Source organism: Mytilus californianus, unplaced genomic scaffold (genome assembly GCF_021869535.1).
Source record: "Mytilus californianus isolate M0D057914Y unplaced genomic scaffold, xbMytCali1.0.p SCAF_4, whole genome shotgun sequence".
Lineage (NCBI taxonomy): Eukaryota > Metazoa > Mollusca > Bivalvia > Mytilida > Mytilidae > Mytilus > Mytilus californianus.
Window position 1 is genome coordinate 43899502 of NW_026262690.1, and position 25282 is coordinate 43924783.

At 33.0% G+C, this 25282-nt stretch overlaps 1 protein-coding gene across 9 annotated transcripts in view; it reads left to right on the plus strand.

Annotated features, from left to right (window-relative positions):
- The window catches only part of LOC127698324 (papilin-like), a 196182-nt gene that overhangs the window by 88530 nt on the left and 82370 nt on the right, over positions 1–25282 (plus strand). The window contains exon 1 of one of the 9 annotated variants that reach the window (XM_052201717.1): positions 981–2527. The exons of the other annotated variants lie outside the window; for them this stretch is intronic. Within the exon in view, the coding sequence (XP_052057677.1) occupies positions 1240–2527 (1288 nt within the window). The 5' untranslated portion in view covers positions 981–1239. Of the gene's footprint in view, positions 1–980; positions 2528–25282 lie in introns of those variants that run through there. 9 annotated transcript variants of the gene reach the window in all.

Sequence of the window (25282 nt, forward strand, 5' to 3'; positions counted from 1 at the left end):
GACCCAATATTTTTCATCTTATTTTTTCTATTAGATAATATTGAAATATACGCATTCATTAACATGTATTCTGTTATTCCTTTTATATTTACCTTTGAGATGTAACATAGTCAAATATTGTGTTAAGTTACAAGTTTTTAACCAAAAAATAAAACTAATTCATATTTGTAACATTGTTTATGTATTATAACTTTTGACTGAACAAAAATCAAGTTGCCAAAAGCACTTATATTAAGAGTAGAAAAATAATACAATTACTTTGGACAACTTTTGGCAGAGTTTAGCTCCTGTAGCTTCTTGTTTTGTCTAATTTTGATTGTGTGTATTTGAGTTTTTTCAAGGCGTTTTCTTTGAAATGTTATGGAAAATGTATTTCACATTTTTTTCTAAATGCCTATTAGTGATCAAATAATAATTCAATATTCCAAACACATGGTTATAAAAAAAAATGATTTTATTGAAAGTGAGATAACTGATTTTCTCTTCATTATCCTATATAAAACTAAATTGAACGGGACACTCTATTTCTATATCCTTAGGACTTATTTCACACAAATTTAAACAGGATTGACAATCATTGAATTTTTTTATGATGGATAGCTTTTGTCCTGTCCTTAAATTTGATTGACCTAAAGTTGTAAAAGTTATGGGTGGGTGGTCAGTTACAACAGACCAATACATGAATAATTTATCAAGTCAGGTAAAAACTGCTGATTTCTACAATTTCAGGGCTGTAAGATTAACATTTTTTTTAAACATTTTTTATTGGATATTAATGGAGCAATTAGATGCTACTGTCCTCTTCACAACAAACAATATTTCTGCTAACATTTCTAAAACATAACCAATGTGTTGATAAGCCGTAGTTGGTAGTCTTTGAACTGTGTAATGTAATTGCCAGTGTTTGACTGACTTGAAGATCTGATCGTTTTCTCTCAGTTACTCAACAAGAATTTTCATGTGGATATACATCTTCAAACTCTTAAAACTTCAAAGAATTACAAATTATTAGAAGTGTGAAAAACTTCTGAAGTAATATACTTCTTTTAATTCATTACAATGGCGTGTGACTTTTAATTGGATTTGTGATTTCTTTTATAGTCAAGGACAGACGCAACTCTTTATATTAGAAAGTATATCTAGGACTTTTACGGACTTAACTAAAATTTTGAACAGCGCTTAAATGAATATTGGTTGAGTTATTAATTTCTTAAAGTTGATCTAGGAATATCCATAAATATGGCTTTCTTTTGGAACATTATTGTATTGGTTTTGCTTTCCAAATTTGATGAACAGTCGGTATTTTGTCAGGATCCAGTTGGACAGTGTGAGCCCTTCGACTTTGATATGTGTATTGGAATAGGATATGACAAGACATTTGTCCCATCTATTGGCCCAGGGATTGATCCCAGACAACAAATCGAAGCCCAATTCAAACTTGTCATGCCATTGATAAAAACTGGATGCTCAGAGAAGTTCAGGTTTTTCATGTGTTCCTTTTTCATGCCTAAGTGTGAGGATGGTTTATATTCCATCACAAGGCCTTGCCAGGAAGTATGTACAAGTGTTCGCAGTAGCTGTGAGGAATCTCTTCAGAAGTTGGGGGTTTTATGGCCAGAGGACTTAGATTGTTCTCAACTTGTATCAGAAAAGGAAAATACCCAGCAATGTCTTCAGGCACCAGTGACAGAATTACCACAGTTTAAATTTAATGAAACCTTGGACATTTTTTCCACCGCAAATGGTTCTGAAATAAGGGAAAATACAGATTCAAACTTGGATTTGAATATTGCAACCGACTTGTCAGATAATATAAGCTATAGTTCAGAAATAAGCCTATCAGAGTCTTCTCTGGATGAAAATATGACAGTTACTTCAGAAAACAAACGTGATCCTTATTATCCAAACTTTTCATCTGGCAATAAAGAAATTACAGTTGAAGTTGATACAACACCAGAAAATGTACCAGAACAAACACCAGCTAGTCATGATAATGTGTATGAAGTCTCAGGACATGTTGGTATAGGTGGTGGTCACACTAGACCACATTCTGGATCACTTTGTGAACCCTTACACAGTGGTATGTGCAAGCAGTTTGGATATACGGAAACCAAGATGCCTAATTTTGCTGGACATTCAAGTCTCCTTGAAGCTACCTTAGATCAGTCAACTTATAGTTCAGTTATATATACTGGTTGTTCAAGTGAGCTTGCATTCTTAATTTGCTCAGTGTTCACTCCAGCTTGTAAGGAACATTCTCCTGAGCCGGTCCCACCATGTCGTTCAGTTTGTTTGAATGTAAAGAAAGAATGTTCAACAATAATGAAAACAATTGGAATGCCTTGGCCAGCAGAATTGAACTGTCTGAACTTCCCAATGGCACATGAGAAGACCTGTCTGATGGGCTCTGCAGATATTTTCCGTGTCCAGCGTCAAGTAAAACCTAAAACTGTAGAGAAGACACAGACATTTGTAGTGACAACCAACAGTACTGTTAAAAAAGGAGGCAGTTCTATCACAGGAGGATGTAAGCATTTTAATATTAATCAGATTTTAGGAAGAAATTTGTTTCATATGTCCAATTTAAAACACAGATTATATTTTAGAACCATTGCATTGAACACAAAAGTATTTTGAATTTGATACCCTGCTTTTGATAGAAGGGGACATTTTGTTCTCCACTCTCAATATCATGTGTCTGTCCATTAGTCCATCATTTTTGCAAGACATTATTTTGTAAGATATTAATTTTAAAATTTTGTCATACTTATTTACAGTGAGGGTGCAATTTTCCTGCATTTAGTACAAAAACTGCTTCCCTCTAAGAGCTTGTCATTGAAATTGATATATACTTATAGCCAATTCCCCTGAAAAATATTTTGCTACAAGATACATTATACATTTAAGTAAGTCCTTAGTTCATATATTTAATTTTGCCTGATAATTTGAGTAAAATAGTCATTTAAGGTCAATATGACAATTTTTTCATGTTTATGATATCATAGTGACATCACAAAAGACATTTCTGCACTAAAGTCTAGATACATCTATTCAGTATCAATGAAATTTACATAATTTAGGCATACTTGATGAATTGTACTATTTTGGAAATTAAGTAAATCTGCAGATAATGGCTGCATCATACCTCCTCTTTTCGTGAACATTTCAGATAGCCCTTTTTTGCAGTGCCTGAAAATTTTGAGCTGATCTTTAGTTTGTGTGTGTGCTTTTGTGTATAGAAATTACATGTAACAAATTCAGATTTTTTTATTCTAATTCTTTCCAAGAGATAGATCATTGATATTAGGATGATCCTTAGACTTGAAATATATGAACTGTGCTAATTCACAATGTTTGTGTTGTAATGACCCATCTAGTTAACATAAATCTCTGTCAAAACTTTTCTATAAGAAACAAAAGAAATGCAGCTTTTTACTGTGATATTGGAATAAATAAATTAATTGAAGACTTGAAAATCTTATAAGCTTGTCAATGACAGGCATGTCATAAAAATTGGTTCTCAAAAAGTTGCAGTGTCTGTCTGTCTGTCTGTCTGTCTGTCTGTCTGTCTGTACACCTTGAAGTAATGCTTAAATCAAATTTAAATGTATGGTATTGGAATTAAAGCTCCAGAATTAGAAATTGTAATTAGATTTGCTAATAATAATTATGACATTTTTCACTGCAAATTAATTCAGACACATTTGGAAACCTGCTTTAATACATGCAAGATCATGCATGTGGCACTGCCATGTAAAACGAATCAGTGCCTTAGTTAATTATATCCTCACATATTACATAATCAGGATTTTATAGAATATAGATGTGTGGATTGTTAATTAATTTTACAGATTCTCTAGAAATCAGTGTTTCCTTGCTTTTGTTTTGTGTAGCAATTATTTACTCATCATACTCATCTCAACTGTTAATTGTTTGTGGATGACTGGTAATCTCTTAAGTTTTGTGGGGTCTGAAACATGTCTTGCTATAGTAATATATGACAAGTCTAGACATTTTGTTTTGAGTATTATAGAACAGCTACTGTTCATAACAAAACAGCAAACTGCATATGTTATTATTTTTTTAGTAGGAGAATAATTTAATTCCGTAGCAGAGGGGGCATTAAGTGTTACCCTAGTCAGTCTGTCCCGTACATCACGTACGTACGTCCCCAAAATTGGTTTCCGTTCTCTAACTTTAGTTTGTCTCAACCAAATGTTATAAACTTATACACAATGCTTATTACCACAAAACACAGTTCAAGTTTAAAATTGGGTGGCGTCACTTTTACCGTTCATGAGTTATGCCCCTTTATAAACATGAAAATTGCTGAATTTTTCATTTCCGTTCTCTAACTTTAGTTTGCCTCAACCAAATGTTTTAAAACTTATACACAATGCTTATTACTACAAAACACAGATCAAGTTTGAAATTGGGTAGCGTCACTTTTACCGGTCTTGAGATATGCCCCTTTATAAATGGAGAAGTTGCTAAATCTGTCGTTTCCGTTCTCTAACTTTAGTTTGCCTCAACCAAATGTTTCATAAACTTATACACAATGCTTATAATCACAAAACGGTCTTTTATCCTTTATCTTTTTGTGGAAGTTGACTCATGCATATTTACAAGCGGGGGGGACTGTGGCCAATAGACGCATTCTCCATTTATTTTGGTTTTATAGTTATATCCTTAATATAAAAAAAAGAAGATGTGGTACAATTGCCAACGAGACAACTCTCCACCAAATTCCCTCTAAAGTGCTCAAATCAAATTGAACCATCATTTAAGTAAAAAACTCAATTAAATTGATGTTATTCTTAATCTTCAAATTAAATATTGGTAAATACCTAATCATTTTGATTCCATGAAAAATAAGTTATTAATTTTTAAAGTAATAGTGTTGCCGAATTAAGTGTAACTTTCTTAAAACTTAAGACATTTGTATATTAAAATTTGAGTCACTTTTTACAGTTTTTGTATGTACCAATTTGTCAAAATGCACAATTACTGCATGATTTATATTGAAAGCTGTTTTATTAGAGTTAATTATGTGATTGTTTCCATATCCAGATTGGGTATAGTAGTCAAACACTGTAATACAAATATCAAAATTATTATAGAAAGCATTCTTAAAGCCCATATCTGACCAAGTGAGAATTAAGATAGATGTATATGTGATGTTATCGGTAAGATTTACGCCTTTCTTTTGTCTGTTGATGTTATCATAAACAAATTATTAACACCAATACTTATCTTTCTGCTGTAGAGCATGGTCTTGTTATGTCAGATAGGCCTTGTTAATTCTGATTTATTTCCTGACATTAGCTAAGCATTTCTCATTATATTTCAATAGTCATTTTCAGCTCACCTTGCTCAAAGGTCAATTTTATTCTTTTCTCATTACTTTTTGTCTATCATTTTATGTAAACTTTCAAAGAAATTATATTTTAATCCACCTTGATCATTAAACCACACACTGGTTTGGAACTGTTAGGAATGTTTAGTTTTAAAACATAATTTGAAATGTCTTGACATGGTGTCTAGTTGAATATATAGAACAATCATCTTGTTTAAGGTGAAGTATGCGTAATTGCATGCCTCTAGCGGAATTCGGGATACAAAACGTGCGTCGTTAGTTACGCAAGTTATCTCCCCTACTTCAAGAACGGGGAAATGGGCACATGAAAGAGAAATCATCATTTTAATGACTTTGTGCAGTCTATCATGAACCCAAACAAGTATTTCTAGCTGACTCCAATCAGAAATCTTAGATCTATCTTAGTATCCTATTGTGTGTTAGTCTGCAACTGTTTTTGTTTTAGGCTCATGCAGGAGCGGGTACATAATACCGCTCGTATTTATTCTAACAGAAATTGAAAATAAAAAAATAAACTAGTGACAATTCTGCTTCTAGTTGTATCATACTCGTTAAAATCAATCCAGAATTGACCTCACAATATTATTTGAATGAAATTCACAGTGTCAGTGTAGCGTAATCTTGAAGGTAACGAATAATTACCAGTAAATTGCATGTAAATATGTATGTTGAACTAGAAAGGCGTTGGCATGTCCCGTTTTTTAAGCAATTGAAAATTTTAGGATAATTTATATTTGTGTGAAAAGTATAAACGATACTAAAGGGTAATCGACCACAAGTGAAACATTTTTGACATTTATACATAAGCGGAAGGACAAAGCTTACAGAAAAAAAAACGAACAAAAAAATCAGATTCCGTCTACAAAACATTACACAGAAACTAAGAATTTAGCACTGTGACATTTATCTTAGAATAAGTAAATCATCTATCTCATCCAAATCTCAGTTCTCAAGGAGCATAAAATAAACAGGTGTCTTCTATTCCGTCCACAATTTTTTGGGAAAGTAAAATCTAAATTTAGAACCATGGTTGAAACTGAAACTACACATGTATGATAAAAATAGAACATGCAGTTTTTTTCTTGATCAAATTCCAATTTCGAAAGGATTGCGAAATTTGCATTCTTGTGTTGTTCTTTTGTGTATCATTCAGAAGTAGAGAATACAATTTTGAAGTAATTTTTCTTCTCAAGTCTCAATATTGAAGATTACTAGTATTATAGAATTATAGAGTATAAGGTATAGGGAAGAAGGGAGAGGGTGGAGAAAATAATGTTACTTTGTCTGGGCCTTTTATAACCGACTAAACGTTAGAGATTTTTCTCATGGTTGATGGCCTTATGGTTGCCTATTATAATTGCTTATATCCACTTAATTCAATAAGGCAGCTGGGGTGTCAAAATTTTCGGCGATAAATGTTTCGTAGGCTTCTGTAAAAGACTTTTCGGTCAAAGTAATTTCAATATAAAAACTGGGGATCGAGGACCTTGTTTTTTCGTAACAATACATTGAAATTAACCACATTTAGGGTATTTTATTTTGTTTATATAGGGGAAACTTAAGTTTTCCCTATTGAAGAAACATTAAACGATAGAATTGTCTAAAATTCGAAAAGAAAATTTCGTTAATTAATACTTCTGAAATATATATATATAAAAAAAAGGGGGTCACGGGCCTAATTTTCTTGAAAAAAAAATATTGATAGTTCAATCTTTAAATTTCAAGTTGTAGATATTTTGTTGTATATTGAATGATACTTGGTAAACTATTTGTAAATCAAATAAGTAATTTTGCAACATCGACCCTCAGAAAAATTACACCCAATAGATCTACCTTAAACTGTGGCAAATAGTTGTCCAATTTGCAATGATACCACATCTCCTTATTTTTATATCACATTAAAAAACCCAATTTATTTGCATTAGATACAGGCACAATACGGAAGGTAAACTTGTATAGCATTACATTATGAACAGTCTCCTTGCCAACTACCGAAGCAAGGTTGTCGGCTCTCCGAACTTTCTAGAGGTCCTGATTTTATTGCAGAATTTATGAGCTTCGATCCTTGCTTAGAAGTGGTCTCCTATACTGGATACAATCTAACAAATTTACACTAGAAACATTTTTTAGCATCATACTGGATGATTACATTCTCATAACATCGCCCCTGGTACATTCGTATAGCATTACATACGTACATTCGTATAGCATTACATATGTACATTCGTATATCATTACATAGGTACATTCGTATAGCATTACATACGTACATTCGTATAGCATTACATACATACATTTATTTCATGACACCAGTACATTTATATCATGACACCAGTACATTTATATCATGACACCAGCACATTTACAGCATATAACTATAATACTCACAGCTTTAGACTTAGACTTAACAATACGGCTTTAGCATTACATATATGCTAAGGCATACCACAGGCAGTGATCTATGCAACGGGAAGTTATATAAAAAACTCTGATCTGTTTTATTTTGCTGAAATTCATATACGGGTTCTTCTTTTGACCTTATTACAGCCATTCTCAAGATAATATGCATTTGCAGATTTCTTATTTTTTATGAGTCATACATGTGGAAATTTAAGTAATAATGGTACAAGAAATTATTTCGTTTGTTAATGAATCTCCAGCAAACATTATACCATGTATAATGCCTTGTCGTGTAGTTAAAGAAAAGGGAAAGCTATCAAGACAGGAAATTTTCAAGTAAAATTGTAGAATCACGTGCACGTGTGTGAACTTGACAAATAGAATGGGTTGTGTAAGCAATACTTCGCATAGGTCCGAAAATGGTGAGGATGAAAAGAAGCGATCCCAATATCATAACCGAATTTTTCAAATATGTATAGAACCATTCTGTACTAATCTGGACAACTCGATATTTTATTTGAAATTATTAGAACAATGCAAATATTTAAAAAAAGGAGATGTGGAACCCTGTCTAATCAAGAAAAGATGGAGTTAAAGTCTATACAGTAACTTTCTTTCACTTGCAGTATATTTATTTGCCAATTTGCATTATTTTGGCAGCAGAAATATCCTTAAACATTTTTCAGTTTGTATCATTATCAACCATGTCAACCGATTATGCTTTTATTTTTTTTTTTATACGCCCGTCAAATTTTTGACGGGACGTATTATGGTATACAAATGTCTGGCGTCCGTCCGTCTGTCTGTCTGTCTGTCCGTCTGTCCATCTGTCTGTCCGTCTGTCCGTCCGTCTGTCCTTCTGTCTGTCCCGCATAAACATGTCGCACCGTAACTTGAGAATGACTTATCCAAATTTCATGAAACTTAACATAGTTGTTTCTTATGATGGTCAAACGATCTGTATACTTTTTGGTGAAAATGAGATTAAAACTTTTTGAGTTACTGGACTTAGTAACTAAAACAGGTGTGTGTTTTTTTTCACATGTCGCGCCGTATCTCAAAAACAATTTATGATTATTGCTTAAAACTTTACACACTTCTTAGTTATATTAATCTTAAGATCTGTATACTTTTTGGTGATGATTCAAAATTTTATTTTAGAGATATTGAGTATTTTGTTAAAAAAGGGGGAGAGGTTTTTCACATGTGGCGCCGTATCTCAAAAACAGTTTATGATTATTGCTTAAAACTTTACACACTTCTTAGTTATATTAACCTTAAGATCTGTATACTTTTTGGTGATGATTCAAAATTTTATTTTTGAGTTATTGAGTATTTTGTAAAAAAAAGGGGGAGGGGTTTTTCACATGTCGCGCCGTATCTCAAAAACGATTTATGATTATTGCTTAAAATTTTACACACTTCTTAGTTATATTAATCTAAAGATCTGTATACTTTTTGGTTTTGATTCAAAATTTTATTTTTGAGATATTGATTTTTTTTTTTAAAAGGGCGGTTTTCACATGTCGCGCCGTATCTCAAAAACGATTTATGATTATTGCTTAAAATTAAACACAGTTCTTAGTTATATTAATCTAAAGATCTGTATACTTTTTGGTTTTGATTCAAAATTTTATTTTAGAGATATTGAGTTTTTTGTAAAAAAAAAAGGGGGTTTTCGCATGTCACGCCGTATGTCAGAAACTATTTATGCTTATTGCATAAAAATTCACACACAAGACGACGGGCGTATCATGCACTCATGGCGCAGCTGTTTATTAGCATTTCCAATACTTAGGAAAATGTGTTACACACACTCACGATTTGTATGTCAATACTGTACAGTACAATGGGTATACTAGCGTAATAGAGTAGAATTTGTGGTGACGTTACAGCAGACATCAATAACGTCGCCGAATATTTTATAATTTTCCCCTAAAAATCAAACTTCAAGAGAATATAGCTTGAAAACTAGCACAGTTGCTAAGGACTTTCTTTGAACCAATGGATTCGTCGTCTATTTTTGAATCACATTTCGAATTTAAAAAAAATTCTGTTGACCAACGAATTAGAAAATCATGATAAAGTAAAAATATCTGCCGTTTTTAATGATTTCCTTTGAATTTCTGGCGTATCATGCTGTTAGTTTTAACAGCTTGTATCTGAAAAACGAAAACGGTTACCCTCTTTTTTTATTTTATAATCTGATGTAATTTTACAAGCAGAATCCACATGTAAAATATAAAAAAATTCTGTGTAGTAGTTATATTACGTACACTTCGCCTTAAGTGAAACACTGCCATTGTCAAAGCCACACATTTCAAAGTAAATCTTTTTCAAGCCTTTTTGATAATCTCAATCATTTGATATACTTTTATTGATTCTGAAGAGTTTGCAAAATAATGAAAATAATTATAATGAATGCATTCTAATAAAATATGTCAAATTATAAGACTACTGAACAACAGAAAATTTATGTAAATAGTCAGTCACAGCACAGCTTTAGCAAAAAGACTACTGCAATAAAGTGTCAGCCATTGCACTCAGTATTCAAATTCTCAATTGCACATTTCAATACTATAAAATTGACAATGGAAATGGGGAATGTGTCAAAGAGACAACAACCCGACCAAAGAGCAGAAAACAGCCGAAGGCCATCAATGTGTCTTCAACACAGCAAGAAAATCTCGCACCGAGAGGCGGGCTTCAGCTGGCCCCTTAACAAAAATGTGTACTATTTCAGACGTCACACTAAACTCCAAAACATATAAATAAACTAAAATTAAAAAACATACAAGACTATCAAAGGCCATACATGTATATTATAAGTTTTATCGCACCGCTGGTGAATTAGCGACGTTGTGATTGATTTAACACAGTCACATGGTGACCCCTATGAATCCCCAGGAGGTCAGTTGATTTCATATGGTTATCATGATGTCAAGTCTACTATTAAAGGTGACATTTTATATTGATGCTATAGTATTTTATTGTTAATTTTTATAGAAAAAGTCCTGTGTGCGATAAATTTGTTAAATGGTTTACTACTGACCCCCTGCAAATCCCTTGAGGGTTAGTAAAATCCATAGATTTGACCTTTCGGCCTCACCCCTATGGATTTTACTAACCCTCTATGGATCAGTAGGGGTTCAGTATGTAGCAAACCATATAACTTATAATATGTTATAACATTAATAGTAGACATGATGTCATGATACCCCTATGAAATATACTGACCCCCTATGGATCCATAGAGCTCATGTGACGCTCTTAAACCAATCACATCAACACTAATTTACTGAGGTGCAGTAAGCAAATATATCTGGTTTACAAATTTAAATTTGTCAGAGTATCAGACAGCTGTATCAATGATCCAATTTTTTGTCAGATTTTATGTTCACTTTATTTTAATAGATAAATGAATGATTGGTAACACTTGTTTTTCATCGCCTTTTCTCACTATTTAAAATCAAGGGCATCAGATATTATAGGTTTTAACAACTTTTAGACTGGGAATTAAAAGCTTGACATATGTATAAACACCTGTCTATTTTAGAAGATGGTATGTTGACCTCTTATATCGGCTTTTTTCCCTACACACATGTAGTGTGGATTACTGGAAATTAGCCCCTACCCCTTTTCATAATAATATGATATGGCCCAATTTACACAAACATATTGATGACATTATGGTTATTTAGAAGAATATCCCTATTTGGTACCTCATTCCAAACTGTCCATCACTTATTTATCTATTTGTCCAGGTAATGGTCAGTGCCCAGGTTGATATGGTCATTACCTATTGTTGATTCAGTACCTGTCTGTCCACTGGTCATTCTTTATAAATGCCATAAAATATCTTATCTTCTGACTGTGAAATTGAAAAGTTAATTTTCTTTCATGTTTATTTAATGAAATATGTTACTTGGTATATCTAACCCTATTATTTACCTACATTGTACATGTATATAGCACTGTGTAATCTAGCAAGGTACTTATATCATTGTGACATTTAAAGAGACATGGAAAGGAATGCTTATTTAATACAGTATATTACTTACTATCCAAAATACTTCATTTAAAAAATTGAAAGCATTATCGATTTAGGCTACCTCAATAATAAATTATGAAACCTAGTTTTTTTTAGTAAAAATGTGATTTTTACAAGTATAAAGTTTCAGCCTATTACTGGGACACTGAATTTTGTTGATTTTATTAGTAGAGTCATACCAAAATAAAACAAAGTTAAGTCTTGAAAAATCTTCTATTAATTCCTATAACCTTCTCGCTTGATTGATTGATCGGTGTTTAATGCCTCTTTCAGCACTACTGTGCTATTTTGTGGCAGTCAGGATTTATTGATGAAGGAAGCAGCTCCTGGAGAGAACCATGACCTTTGGTAGGAAACCTACTATCAATCCTAGTCAATTAAGATTAGAGTTGAGTGCACCTGCCACTTGCAGGATTTGAAGTCACAACCTCAGTGTTGACAGGCTAGTGATACAGTAGTTCTAATACTTAGACCCGCTGCCACCTAGGCAGGATTGATGTATTTGAATTTCAATAAAAGAAAAATGGAAAAAATTGTAAAATCTGTTGAAATCTGAAATAGAATAATAATATTATATCACCTAAGATTTCAATGTTTTGTATGTGTGATTTGAATTGACAATCTACTTGTTTCAAATTTTGAATAAATGAATGTAGAATACATTTGACTGATTGCAAGAATATTTTTATGTTGGATAGGTATAATATGATAAAAGGAGATGTGAGGTAAACGTCAGTGAGACAGCATCCCAACAACACTAAATAAAAGACATTTGGAAGTCAACAAAGTGTCTTTAACAATAGGCAAGTGCAGTCTAAAAAAGTAGAGAATGGAGATTATGAAAGATTTGCCTTCAACACCAAACTCCACAAAAAACACATTAAGACATGACTAAAGACTACGACTTATTGAGGTTTCTGACTAGCACTTGCACATATGGTTGGATGAGAATAGTTTTTTTTTTTATATTAACCCTTCCCCCTTTTGAAATAAGATATATAAGAGAACCAAGGATTTATATAATCCTTGAGGGAACTGTAACAAAACAAGAAATAGTATAGGAAAAGCTCCTAACTTGTAAATAACTTTTTTTTTAATTTCCTGAAAGCAAGCTCAAAGAACTGGCATGTTTATGTGAAATCTTGCTGTCCTACACTCTAATATCAGTTGCTGTGCTTCATAGAAAATTTCTTTAAGAATCATCATTAACAATAGAGGAACACACAATATTTTGGATCTTTTTTATTTTAATTAAATACCAGCTGAAGCTGTGTTGAAGACATATTGGTGGCCTTCAGCTGTTTTCTGCTCTTTGGTCGGGTTGTTGTCTCTTTGACATATTCCTCATTTCCATTCTCAATTTTATGATCAGACTTGGTATCAACTTAAATTCAATATACCAAAATCTATATCAACCTTAAAGTTTTGGGTTTGATAGATGTAAAGACTCTTTCTTGCATGGCCTAGAGCATATGCATTGCTTTTCAATAATTATTAGAGTACTGTATAAATTATCATTTAGGTTTTTTGAAAAAAATATTATGTGTAGGTTCCCATGATTTTATATAAAAATGATGAGCTATTTATGTAATGACTGGTGTTGTTTAATGTTACCATATTTATACTTTTCATCCAGTCCTTTGAATGCTGTAAATTAGTGATGTTTGACATTGATTCATTACTTTACATCATTTAATGACAAAATTATATTTAACAAGCATTTCTGAATTTTGTAGTTTAAAAAAAAATGGAGTTGTCTCCCATACCACAGTTTACTCACAAAAGAGGTTGAAAGTATAAAGTAAAAAAAACTAAGGCCATTTAGAATAAATAGAATGTCATTCTTCCAAAGAAGTCTAACTTGTGTTTCGTCTAAACTTATAAGAATAATTATGAAATATGAGATTTAGTAAAAACAATGCACAGGATGCAGGGTGAATGAAAGTATAAGAATTAATTTGATGATACACTTTATTGTGTAGGTGGAGAATCTCATGATGACTTTGAAGTACGAGTCAATAATACTACGATTTGTCAACCTTAATTGTGATTCAGCTCTTTAACGTAGGTGAAAAAACAGTTTACCAAAGTAGAATGGAAGAGTTTTTACAGGAACTTTGTGGTTTTGTTACTTGCGTACTGATGTGAACTTGTGAAAATATGAAAATTAGGTCGAGTGATTTGTAATGATATAGACATTGAAAGTTTGGTTATGTATTGGTTACATAGAACCTTATAGTTAGTCATTTTGCAATTAAATAGCAGCAACCTTTGATTTATTAACTTGTTTATGTATATTTGAAAGTTAAAAGAATTTGATTACAATATAGGAATAAACTATATATTTTCCAAAAATCTAAGTGAATAAAAAAGGGGGGAATGTGGGGTTGAGATTAAAAAAAAAAGTTCATGTGCCTGTCCCAATTAAGAACCTCATGAATAGCTGTCTTTTGATATATATTGATATTGATGTGTTTTGTCAATTAGGGAATTTGGTTTTGATTGTAGATCTATGATAATCTCTTTTAAATTTATTCTGTACTTTTCTGGACTCACATCTATTTAGTGCTTGATACATTTTATAAACACTTGTCTTTTTTTGCAGACTTCTGGTTGTCTTTTGGTTTGTGTTGTTTGGTTGTATACCCCATTTCACATTTTATTTATAACAATATATTTTCTGATTTTTATTGATTGTTTCATGTGTTTTAGGCTTTGATAGTTTAACTTTTTAAACTAGATGGTTGCACCACAACACTGACTGATTACTAGTCTTACCCATGAGCATTGCATGATTCATTTAGGTTACATATACCTTATAAGCAACTGGCATTATTCAATAGAAACGAAACTAACCACATCTGCAGATAATCTTAAATTTTTCTCATTGTTGATATTATGATCTTTGGGTTTATGGCACCTAAGCCACAGCTATTGTTATTTTGTAGACAGCATATAACTTATTAGGCAGCTCCATTTAAATCACCAATCTAATAAGTCAAGGGCTTTTCAAATAGTGTTTACAGTTTGTTACACTATTGTTCTGTTACACCACTGTCCCATGTGAATGGAATATTTGAACTCTCAGAAACACATTTAAGCCCACCACATTCTTTATGTTCCTGTCCAAAGCCAGATGCTTGTAGGTCAGTGCTTGTCCTTGGATGCTGTCAGCCCACCACATTCTTTGTGTTCCTGTCCAAAGCCAAATGTTTGTAGATCAGTGGTTGTCCTTGGTTGCTGTAAGCCCACCACATTATTTATGTTCCTGTCCAAAGCCAGATGCTTGTAGGTCAGTGCTTGTCCTTGGATGCTGTAAGCCCACCACATTCTTTATGTTCATGTCGTAAGCCAGATACTTGTAGGTCAGTGGTTGTCCTTGGTTGCTGTAAGCCCACCACATTCTTTATGTTCATGTCGTAAGCCAGATACTTGTAGGTCAGTGGTTGTCCTTGGTTGCTGTCAGCCCACCACATTCTTTATGTTCCTGTCCAAAGCCAGATGTTTGTAGATCAGTGGTTGTCCTTGGTTGCTGTAAGCCCACCACATTATTTATGTTCCTGTCCAAAGCCAGATGCTTGTAGGTCAGTGGTTGTCCTTGGATGCTGTCAGCCCACCACATTCTTTATGTTCCTGTCCAAAGCCAGATGCTTGTAGGTCAGTGGTTGTCCTTGGATGCTGTCAGCCCACCGCATTCTTTATGTTCCTGTACAAAGCCAGATACTTGTAGGTCAGTGTTTGTCCTTGGATGCTGTAAGCCCACCACATTCTTTATGTTTCTGTCCAAAGCCAGATACTTGTAGGTCAGTGGTTGTCCTTGGATGCTGTCAGCCCACCACATTCTTTATGTTCCTGTCTGACGCCAGATACTTGTAGGTCAGTGGTTGTCCTTGGTTGCTGTCAGCCCACCACATTCTTTATGTTCCTGTCCAAAGCCAGATGCTTGTAGGTCAGTGGTTGTCCTTGGGTGCTGTCAGCCCACCACATTCTTTATGTTCCTGTCTGACGCCAGATACTTGTAGGTCAGTGGTTGTCCTTGGATGCTGTCAGCCCACCACATTCTTTATGTTCCTGTCCAAAGCCAGATACTTGTAGGTCAGTGGTTGTCCTTGGTTGCTGTCAGCCCACCACATTCTTTATGTTCCTGTCCAAAGCCAGATACTTGTAGGTCAGTGGTTGTCCTTGGGTGCTGTAAGCCCACCACATTCTTTATGTTCCTGTCCAAAGCCAGATGCTTGTAGGTCAGTGGTTGTCCTTGGGTGCTGTAAGCCCACCACATTCTTTATGTTCCTGTCCAAACCAGATACTTGTAGGTCAGTGGTTGTCCTTGGATGCTGTCAGCCCACCACATTCTTTATGTTCCTGTCCAAAGCCAAATACTTGTAGGTCAGTGGTTGTCCTTGGTTGCTGTATGCCCACCACATTATTTATGTTCCTGTCCAAAGCCAGATGTTTGTAGATCAGTGGTTGTCCTTGGTTGCTGTAAGCCCACCACATTCTTTATGTTCCTGTCGGAAGCCAGATACTTGTAGGTCAGTGTTTGTCCTTGGATGCTGTAAGCCCACCACATTCTTTATGTTCCTGTCCAAAGCCAGATGCTTGTAGGTCAGTGGTTGTCCTTGGATGCTGTCAGCCCACCGCATTCTTTATGTTCCTGTACAAAGCCAGATACTTGTAGGTCAGTGTTTGTCCTTGGATGCTGTAAGCCCACCACATTCTTTATGTTTCTGTCCAAAGCCAGATACTTGTAGGTCAGTGGTTGTCCTTGGATGCTGTCAGCCCACCACATTCTTTATGTTCCTGTCTGACGCCAGATACTTGTAGGTCAGTGGTTGTCCTTGGTTGCTGTCAGCCCACCACATTCTTTATGTTCCTGTCCAAAGCCAGATGCTTGTAGGTCAGTGGTTGTCCTTGGTTGCTGTCAGCCCACCACATTCTTTATGTTCCTGTCCAAAGCCAGATGCTTGTAGGTCAGTGGTTGTCCTTGGTTGCTGTCAGCCCACCACATTCTTTATGTTCCTGTCCAAAGCCAGATACTTGTAGGTCAGTGGTTGTCCTTGGTTGCTGTCAGCCCACCACATTCTTTATGTTCCTGTCCAAAGCCAGATGCTTGTAGGTCAGTGGTTGTCCTTGGGTGCTGTAAGCCCACCACATTCTTTATGTTCCTGTCCAAAGCCAGATGCTTGTAGGTCAGTGGTTGTCCTTGGTTGCTGTCAGCCCACCACATTCTTTATTTTCCTGTCGGAAGCCAGATACTTGTAGGTCAGTGGTTGTCCTTGGTTGCTGTAAGCTCACCACATTCTTTATGTTCCTGTCGGAAGCCAGAAACTTGTAGGTCAGTGGTTGTCCTTGGTTGCTGTCAGCCCACCACATTCTTTATTTTCCTGTCGGAAGCCAGATACTTGTAGGTCAGTGGTTGTCCTTGGTTGCTGTAAGCCCACCACATTCTTTATGTTCCTGTCGGAAGCCAGATACTTGTAGGTCAGTGGTTGTCCTTGGTTGCTGTCAGCCAACCACATTCTGTACTATCCTGTCTGATGCCAGATGCTTGTAGGTCAGTGGTTGTCCTTGGATGCTGTCAACCATAATTGCTTAAAGAGGGTCATTGGATTTCTTTCTTGAATTGTTTCACAATTTGTTATTCTAGGGCCTTTTATAGCTTACTAAACATTATTGGTTTTGCTCATTATTGAAGGCCATACAGTGACCTGTAGTTGTAAATATCCTTACTGTTAAGTCTTTGGTGGATAGGTGTCTCATTGGTTATTATACAACATCTTCTTATTTCTATATTGATTCTGCAAACATCAATGTAGTATTAGATTGTCTACATCTTTTTTGATCATTTTTGTTTTTTGAGGGCTTGCTTAACCAAATGTATTTTCATTAAGGTCTAAGACCATATTTGTATCTTATCTTCTTATCTTCTTATCTTCTTGGTGTATAGTTGACAACTGTGATAGATGTCATGTCTTTCAGAGAAGACTCACATTAGTATATATGTATAAGATTCATTTGGAAACACTTTCAAGAGTTCCATATTGGAGATTGAATGCATGTTATGCCTAGACTAAAACTCCATGCTTCTGATAAAATATGGTACATTATATTGCTGACTCAATACCTATTATTATACTCAATATACTTAGTTCAATTGTTTGTATGTTTGAATGCTTATGTTCTTATGTTTACCGTACCAGAAATTAGGATCCAAGAAAACTCTTCATTTTAACAGTCTGTCAAAAGTTATTGAATCAAAATTAAGTAGTAAAAGCTGTTTTATACCTGTTTTCTCTTTTCATGAATGTAAATGTGCTTTCTTTTGACCAAGTTTGTCTCCTGTGGTATGTCGTACATTCAACAGTTAACCTAATATAGCATTTTTGTTCATAAGCATGGACATTTTTTGGGCCAAAAAAAATGTGGGTTTAGATACTTAGTATTTACAACAGTATGAATAAGTTTAAAGTTTAAATGTGTAAATAACTGAATGAAATATACTCAAAATACCTACCCAATAACCTCTAAGAAAAGTTGATGTATCAAAGAGGAAATATTTACCCTTGTTGCATAATTGATTTTTAGTGGAAGGATTTAAACTAAATGAAAGTTATATGACCAGTATATTCTCATTAAAAATGCACTTTTAAAAGTTTAATTAACATGTGATCAGTGCAAGGTACTTTCAAGTGTTTTCTTCCCTCTGTTAATCCCATACAGCTCCATAAACTAAAACTTAACCTCTATCCTTAAATTTTAGAAAGTTGTTTTTTCCTATATAATGATTTCGTATAAAAGTTAAATCTGAATTAATAGATTTGTATGTTTGGCAACACATAGAATCATCAAAGAAAGATTAAGACATAGTAAAATATTATGCTTTAGTGTTTTTCGATTTGTCCTTTCAAGATTAATCACTTTTTAACTTTTTTGCAGAATTTAAAAGTTGAAAGGATATGAGTGTTCAAGGTGCTTTAACGTCAGACACATGAATTAAATGATTTCATTCATTTTTATCTTAAAAATCATTTGATTGAATTTAAGATGTTTTGACTCCATGGTGAATTATATATTTCATAATATATTACAATGATAGCAGAGTTGAATGTTTGTTAAATGGATTATATGAAGGCAGAAATCCACTTATGAAGAGGGTATTTGTCCAGAGGATTAAAATTATTGTTATCTCTTATACAACTCTACAAAACTCAGATAGGGCTTCACTATTTGTGTTAAATTGACTTTACGGCACTTACAATATAATATTTATAGTTGGGTATATTTGAAATGTAAACTGGACCATGTGTCTTGAATGTCTGATAGTCTTTAAACTATGATTGAAGATTGTCAATTTTTCTGGCACAGCTAATTCTTCCTATAAAACCAACAGTAAGATTTAAAGTATTGATGGATATTTTATGTGGGGTGACCATTGATAAAATGGGTTATGACCCACAATTGTAATTATAACCCTATTAACTATTCACTGCAGGTCTCCCTGTCACATCAAAGTTAATCATATGGACAGGGTCATAAAACTGTCACATGGATTTCATTTCCCTAATTTACTGGTCAATTCCACAATTTAAATTTACATTTGGTTTTGTTATCAAATTATTCCTTTATAGTTGAAGGACTTTTGATTGCAATATTGAAGATAATTTTTCTTCCCTTACAGATACATGTACTTGCATTGATCAGTAGAACCAATCATTTTAGATGGTGATCAGTTTTTTTTATTGAACTTTGCGCCTGCCACGTCTATTTTTATTTTTTTGGAAATGGATGAATGACATTAAACTTTACTCTTTAATGCATGTACTTATATTTGAAACAGTAGTTCCATGTCAGTCATAGTACTGGTTGAAGAAAAAGAATTAAAATTAAAATGGATTAGTCTTAGTTCAGACTAATGACCTTTGGATAATCTGTGATCCATTTTATATCAACTCCAAAGTGCTGTTGTTATTTAAATCATTTGTACCAACTCGATTATGGTAAAGGAAGGATTGATATACAATATAAGTCCTTGGTAATGACAAGAAAAGAATCTCTATAAACTGATGTACATATCTTAAAATCAATTCATGATAATGCTTGAACATGACATGTTTGAATTTGAACAAAACAATAAATATAATTTTCAGCAATAAACTTGAAAATAAGTTAAGTAATGTAATGATAAGAATTGAATGCATCTGTTTAGTAATATCATAGGATTGTAAAAGTTTTGCATTTTTGTATGAACTTCTTCTGTTCTTGTTGACTAATGTGCTATAGTCAGTGCTAAACTTCAAATCTTAAAACATGACTGGTATATTTCATGAGTGAAATAGATAATGAACCCATTAGTTTTTGGACCTAAAAGTAAATGAAATAGAACTGTTGAATCACAAAACTGAGTTTGGTTGCTTATTTGAGAAACACCAGGCTGCTTTAAACTTTACTGAAAAATTGCTTAAGGAACAAAATAAACTGCTACAGGATTCCTGGTTCAACCATGGAAGTAAAATATATATAATACTTCCATCGTTCAACAGTCAAGAACATAGAATATACAGTCATTTGAATTTGACAACTGTTTAAAGGGTTTCAGAATAAGAATCCTTTTACCCAGCATCATGTTTCACAGTAACACTAATGTTACTTATGACTCGATTGGGCATCAAAACCTTTACTGAATGTACTTTCTGGTAGATCAAGGTTAAACAGCCAAGTGTAAAAAGAAAACTTAATTTTTGAGTTCGTTAAAACTGTTTGTAGGAAACTGCACTAATTTCTATTCAATATATAGTTTTCAGTTCAGGATTCAGAGGTCATACTAGAATTGAGATTAAAGTCTCAACTGCACACAGGAACTTTTGCATAACAAAATCATAAAAACAATGAGACAAGCTGAAGAAAAAACCTTTAAAGAATATGATAGATTAACCTCATTACAATTTGAATAAAATTACAAGAAGATCAATTTGGATTACCCTAAATTTTGTATTTATATCTGACCTTCTTCTACTCTTGATTCATCTAAAGCTATAATTCTGTCATGAACTAGAATTTCAAGTATCATGTAAGATGATGGGTTTACTTCTGAAGTGGTTACAATCCAATTAATGGATATCAGCAAGCTCATCATTGTGGGATCTTTTAATTGGATAAACTTACAAAAATTAATAATAAGTAACAGTTCAATCATTGTACTTAAAGAGCAACTTAGATCTCTTTTAATTCTTACCTTATTTTGCCTTAGGGTTTATATTCAAAAAGTATTGTTGCAATAATTTATTAAAACAATCTTCTCCCTGAAGCCTTCTCTCCTAAAGCTACTGAGAAGCTTGAGTCATTCTTATTTCGTTTTCAAAAACTAGCATTATCGCCTTTACTTTAAATGGGATCTAATGGCCATCTTTGAAACTAATTTATCAGCTGTGAATAACTGTTAGTAGAATGGTCTGCTTAGAGCTTTGTCATAAAAGTGCATGCCAATTGTTAAGGTGGCTGCTGAATTTAAGGTAGTAAGAAAAATTTATTTATTGCATCAACATTTCTACAGAATACTTGTTTGAATTAGGTTGCACTAATGGATGACTCTTTTTTGTTGAGTGCTCCTGAAAAGGTAAAGATAATATACAAATTGGAAACAGATGACAACATTGAGAATGATTTTGCACATGAGTGTGCATACTTAGAGATTCATCTGTAAAGCTTTTTTTTTTCAATATACCACTTACATTATTGATCATGATAGATTGATCTAAGGTTGCTTAAAATCCAGTGGCAAATATTACATGCTTATTAAGGATGATAACATGTTAATGATGATAACATGTTAATGTGATATGAATATATCCTGAATTTTACAAGTCTGACATCCTGAGTCAAAATTTAATAAGTTGGCTCTCTTGAAGTAACAATCTACAGAAAAACTATATACCTAACTCGATATATAGACATATTATTTTCTCTCCAAGTCAGCTACTGGTAACTTTTATCTTGCAGCTAAATGATGAATTCTTGGTGATTAAGTTTGTTATACCTATTATAAAGGATTTGGGTTTGATAAGTTATGGGATGGATGACTTGATTTCCTCCACACATGAAAACTGCTCAGATGCCCACCCCAAAGCTATATATATATATTCTTAATAGATATAACAAGACCTTTCCATTACACTATGGTTTTGTTCCCTTTGGGGCATGCTTCCTTCCCCAATTTTTTAAAAATATTTCTCTAAATGTTTAGATTCCTATCCTTAAATAATAATGTTGTTTTTAATATACATTAATGATATAGCTGATGGTATGTCTGGATTCGGAAGGCTTTTTGCAGATGATACTTCAATAGGTCATACTGCACCTGATGAATCCACTTTAAAAAGTTCGATCAGTAGAGATCTTGATTATTTAAGTAAGTGGTCAGAAAAATGGCTAGTGAAGTTTAATCCTAATAAAACTGATATTATGATATTCAGTTTGAAAAATATATACAGTGATATTACTTTTGATTTTGGTGGTGCTACATTGAAACCAGTTAGTGCGCACAAACATCTAGGTGTCATATTTAGTAATGATTGTAAATGGAATAAGCATGTTGATAAACTGATTGAGAAAACTTCGAAGCAGCTTAATGTTTTACGCAAACTAAAATATCGATTAAAAAGGGAATATTTGGAAAAAATTTATATGATTTTTATTCGTCCGATACTTGAGTATTCATCAGAAGTTTGGGATAATTGTGGGAACATAAATTCTGATCGGATAGAAAATATTCAAATCGAGGCTGCTCGCATTGTTACTGGATTACCAAGTTATGCTAGCCGAAACGCTATTTACAGGGAGACGGGATGGGAAAAATTAAGCGTAAGGCGGGAGGTAAAAAAGTTGGCCATGTTTTATAAAATTATTAACAATCAGGCTCCAGATTATCTACATGACTTGGTTCCAGAATTTGTATCTGATATTAGTAATTACAATTTACGAAACAGACACAATATCACTATTCCAGTGAATCGTTTGTCGGTTTATCAACATTCTTATTTCCCAGCATCCATAACATTGTGGAACACTTTAGATATTATTATTAGACAGATTCCTACATTTTCATTATTTAAAAGCAAATTGCATATGTTATACTATAAGAATAAAAAATCTCCGAGACATTTTTACTCTGGAGATCGCTTACTATCTGTATTACATGCAAGGTTGCGAAACCATTGTAGCACTCTTCAATCAGATTTGTTTAATGCAAACTTAGTACAAGATGCCAATTGTTTATGTGGCTTCATCAATGAAGATGCTAAACATTATTTATTATATTGTAACAATTTTTCATCACAAAGGCTTTTAATGATAAATGAAATCAATGTTTTTGCTGTCAATATTACAATTGAGTTATTGCTCTCTGGTGATGAGTCTTTGAGTTCTGAAGAAAATTATAGTGTTTTTCTATCTGTACAAAAGTATATAAAAAGTACCAAGCGTTTTTCTCAACTTTGACAACCTTATTCTGTAACAGATCTTACTAGAACATGATCAATGTATGCTCTTAGGGGTACGATAATCGAATGATCTTTATGATTGACTTTTGTATTCTGAAACGTTTCCATGGATTTAAGTAAAAAACAAAATTGATACTTACAATTATGTGTAGATTTATTCCGTTTTCCTGTTAATCCGTAACTTTAAACTATGAGTGTGTAATTTACATTTAAACAAATTTACTCACATGACTTGTCATGTACACTAACATATTTTATTTTACACAGCTCGGTGTGTTTGTATTTATTTCTACTGAAAATAGGCGCATTCGATTGGTTATATTAAGTGGTAAATATCCATTGATTCGATTCTTAAAATTTGTATGTAACTTATTTTTATATCTTCATGCTAAAATAATAATTGGTTAAAGTCAGATTTATGTAATGTTCATTCATGTGTATATTTATGTATATATTGGAGAAGACGTTACTAAGTTGAAAAACTTGTGTCTAATCCATTTGTCATTTTTGAACAATAAAATATGTTTAAACTAAACTTAAATAATAAATATATTTAAAATTGCTATGACCAGGTCTTACTAGTGCACCATAAATATTGGCCTTTCCTTTACTTCAATGACTTCTGTATATGAAGGAGAGACATGTTTTAGTCCTCCTAAAAATAATGATTTAGAAGACTTTGTGTCTAGTTTTAAGATTGGGAGTAGAAACTGTATAGAATTTCAAACCGGTCTAGACAAAACGAAAAATATGTATTTTTGTTAATGCTTGCAATTATGAATATCAAAAGAAATAGCAATAGCTGATAAACATGTCTTATGTATTACAGGGCATGTAAATAACAGGCAGTTCTCTTGTTTATTGTTTAATGATGATACTTAATTTCTCCTCTCATTACTCGTAGAATGCTGAATAATAATTCTTTGTAATAATTTTGAAATGGATTGAGGGGATTTTGGTCCTTAATGTATATCATGAAATTCAATCTTTCTTTTTTTCTAAGATTGATGAAAATTTTAGTAAAAAGAGATACTGAATTTGTTGTGGTGAGACTGTTTGCTAAGCAATGCCTTTAATTATATGAATTTTAAAGACAGTTTTGTAGAAACGCAAGCTTAAATGGATGGCATATGAACAAACTTTTTGTGGTTAACATATGGGTTTAAATAATAGACTGAGTTTCTCTTTAATATATCAGGCTCTTAATTGCACAGTTTAGAAAGTTATGAATAAAATAATATATCCATAACTAGAGAATGGTAAAAGTGATCCCACAGATCAAGTTCAAATTTGTTTGAATAAGTACATTGACTCTTGCATAGTAACAAGCAGGGGCATCTGAGTCCCATGGACACATTCTTTTTTTTTATTCTAAATATAGACATTAGGTTAAAAACTACAAATAAGAACTTTTTAAATATAAAAATAAGGAGATGTGGTATGATTGCCAATGAGACAACTATCCACCAAAGTACAAATGAAGTGGATGTAAGCAATCATAGGCAACCGTATATACACTTTCTAGGGTGCGCTTGACTTAATTGAAGTTTATTGGATTGTAAAGGTTGGTTAGGTCTTGTTGTAACAGTAAATTGTAGCATAACGTGGACAAACAAATGAGTAATCTATGTTTAAAATGTTACAACAAAAATCTCTGTAATAAAGTCTGTCGATTTTCTGTGAAAATCTTGGCTTGATTTGCCTCAAGACCCCAAAATCCATTTAATGCAATTAAACAATAAATATTATTGTTGTGAATGAAGTTTCTCTTTGGTCATCTCTTTTATTTAGTATCTTTGCTGTTTGATATTCACTATGAAAATTTTGTAATACACAGGACTACAGGAGGGGTCATAAACTTGAAAATGGTTTAAATTATTACTGATAACCAATATTTGTAACTGGAAAAAATTTAACTGCTTCTATCCACTAACGTTTCTGGAGGAGTGATTGTAGCAA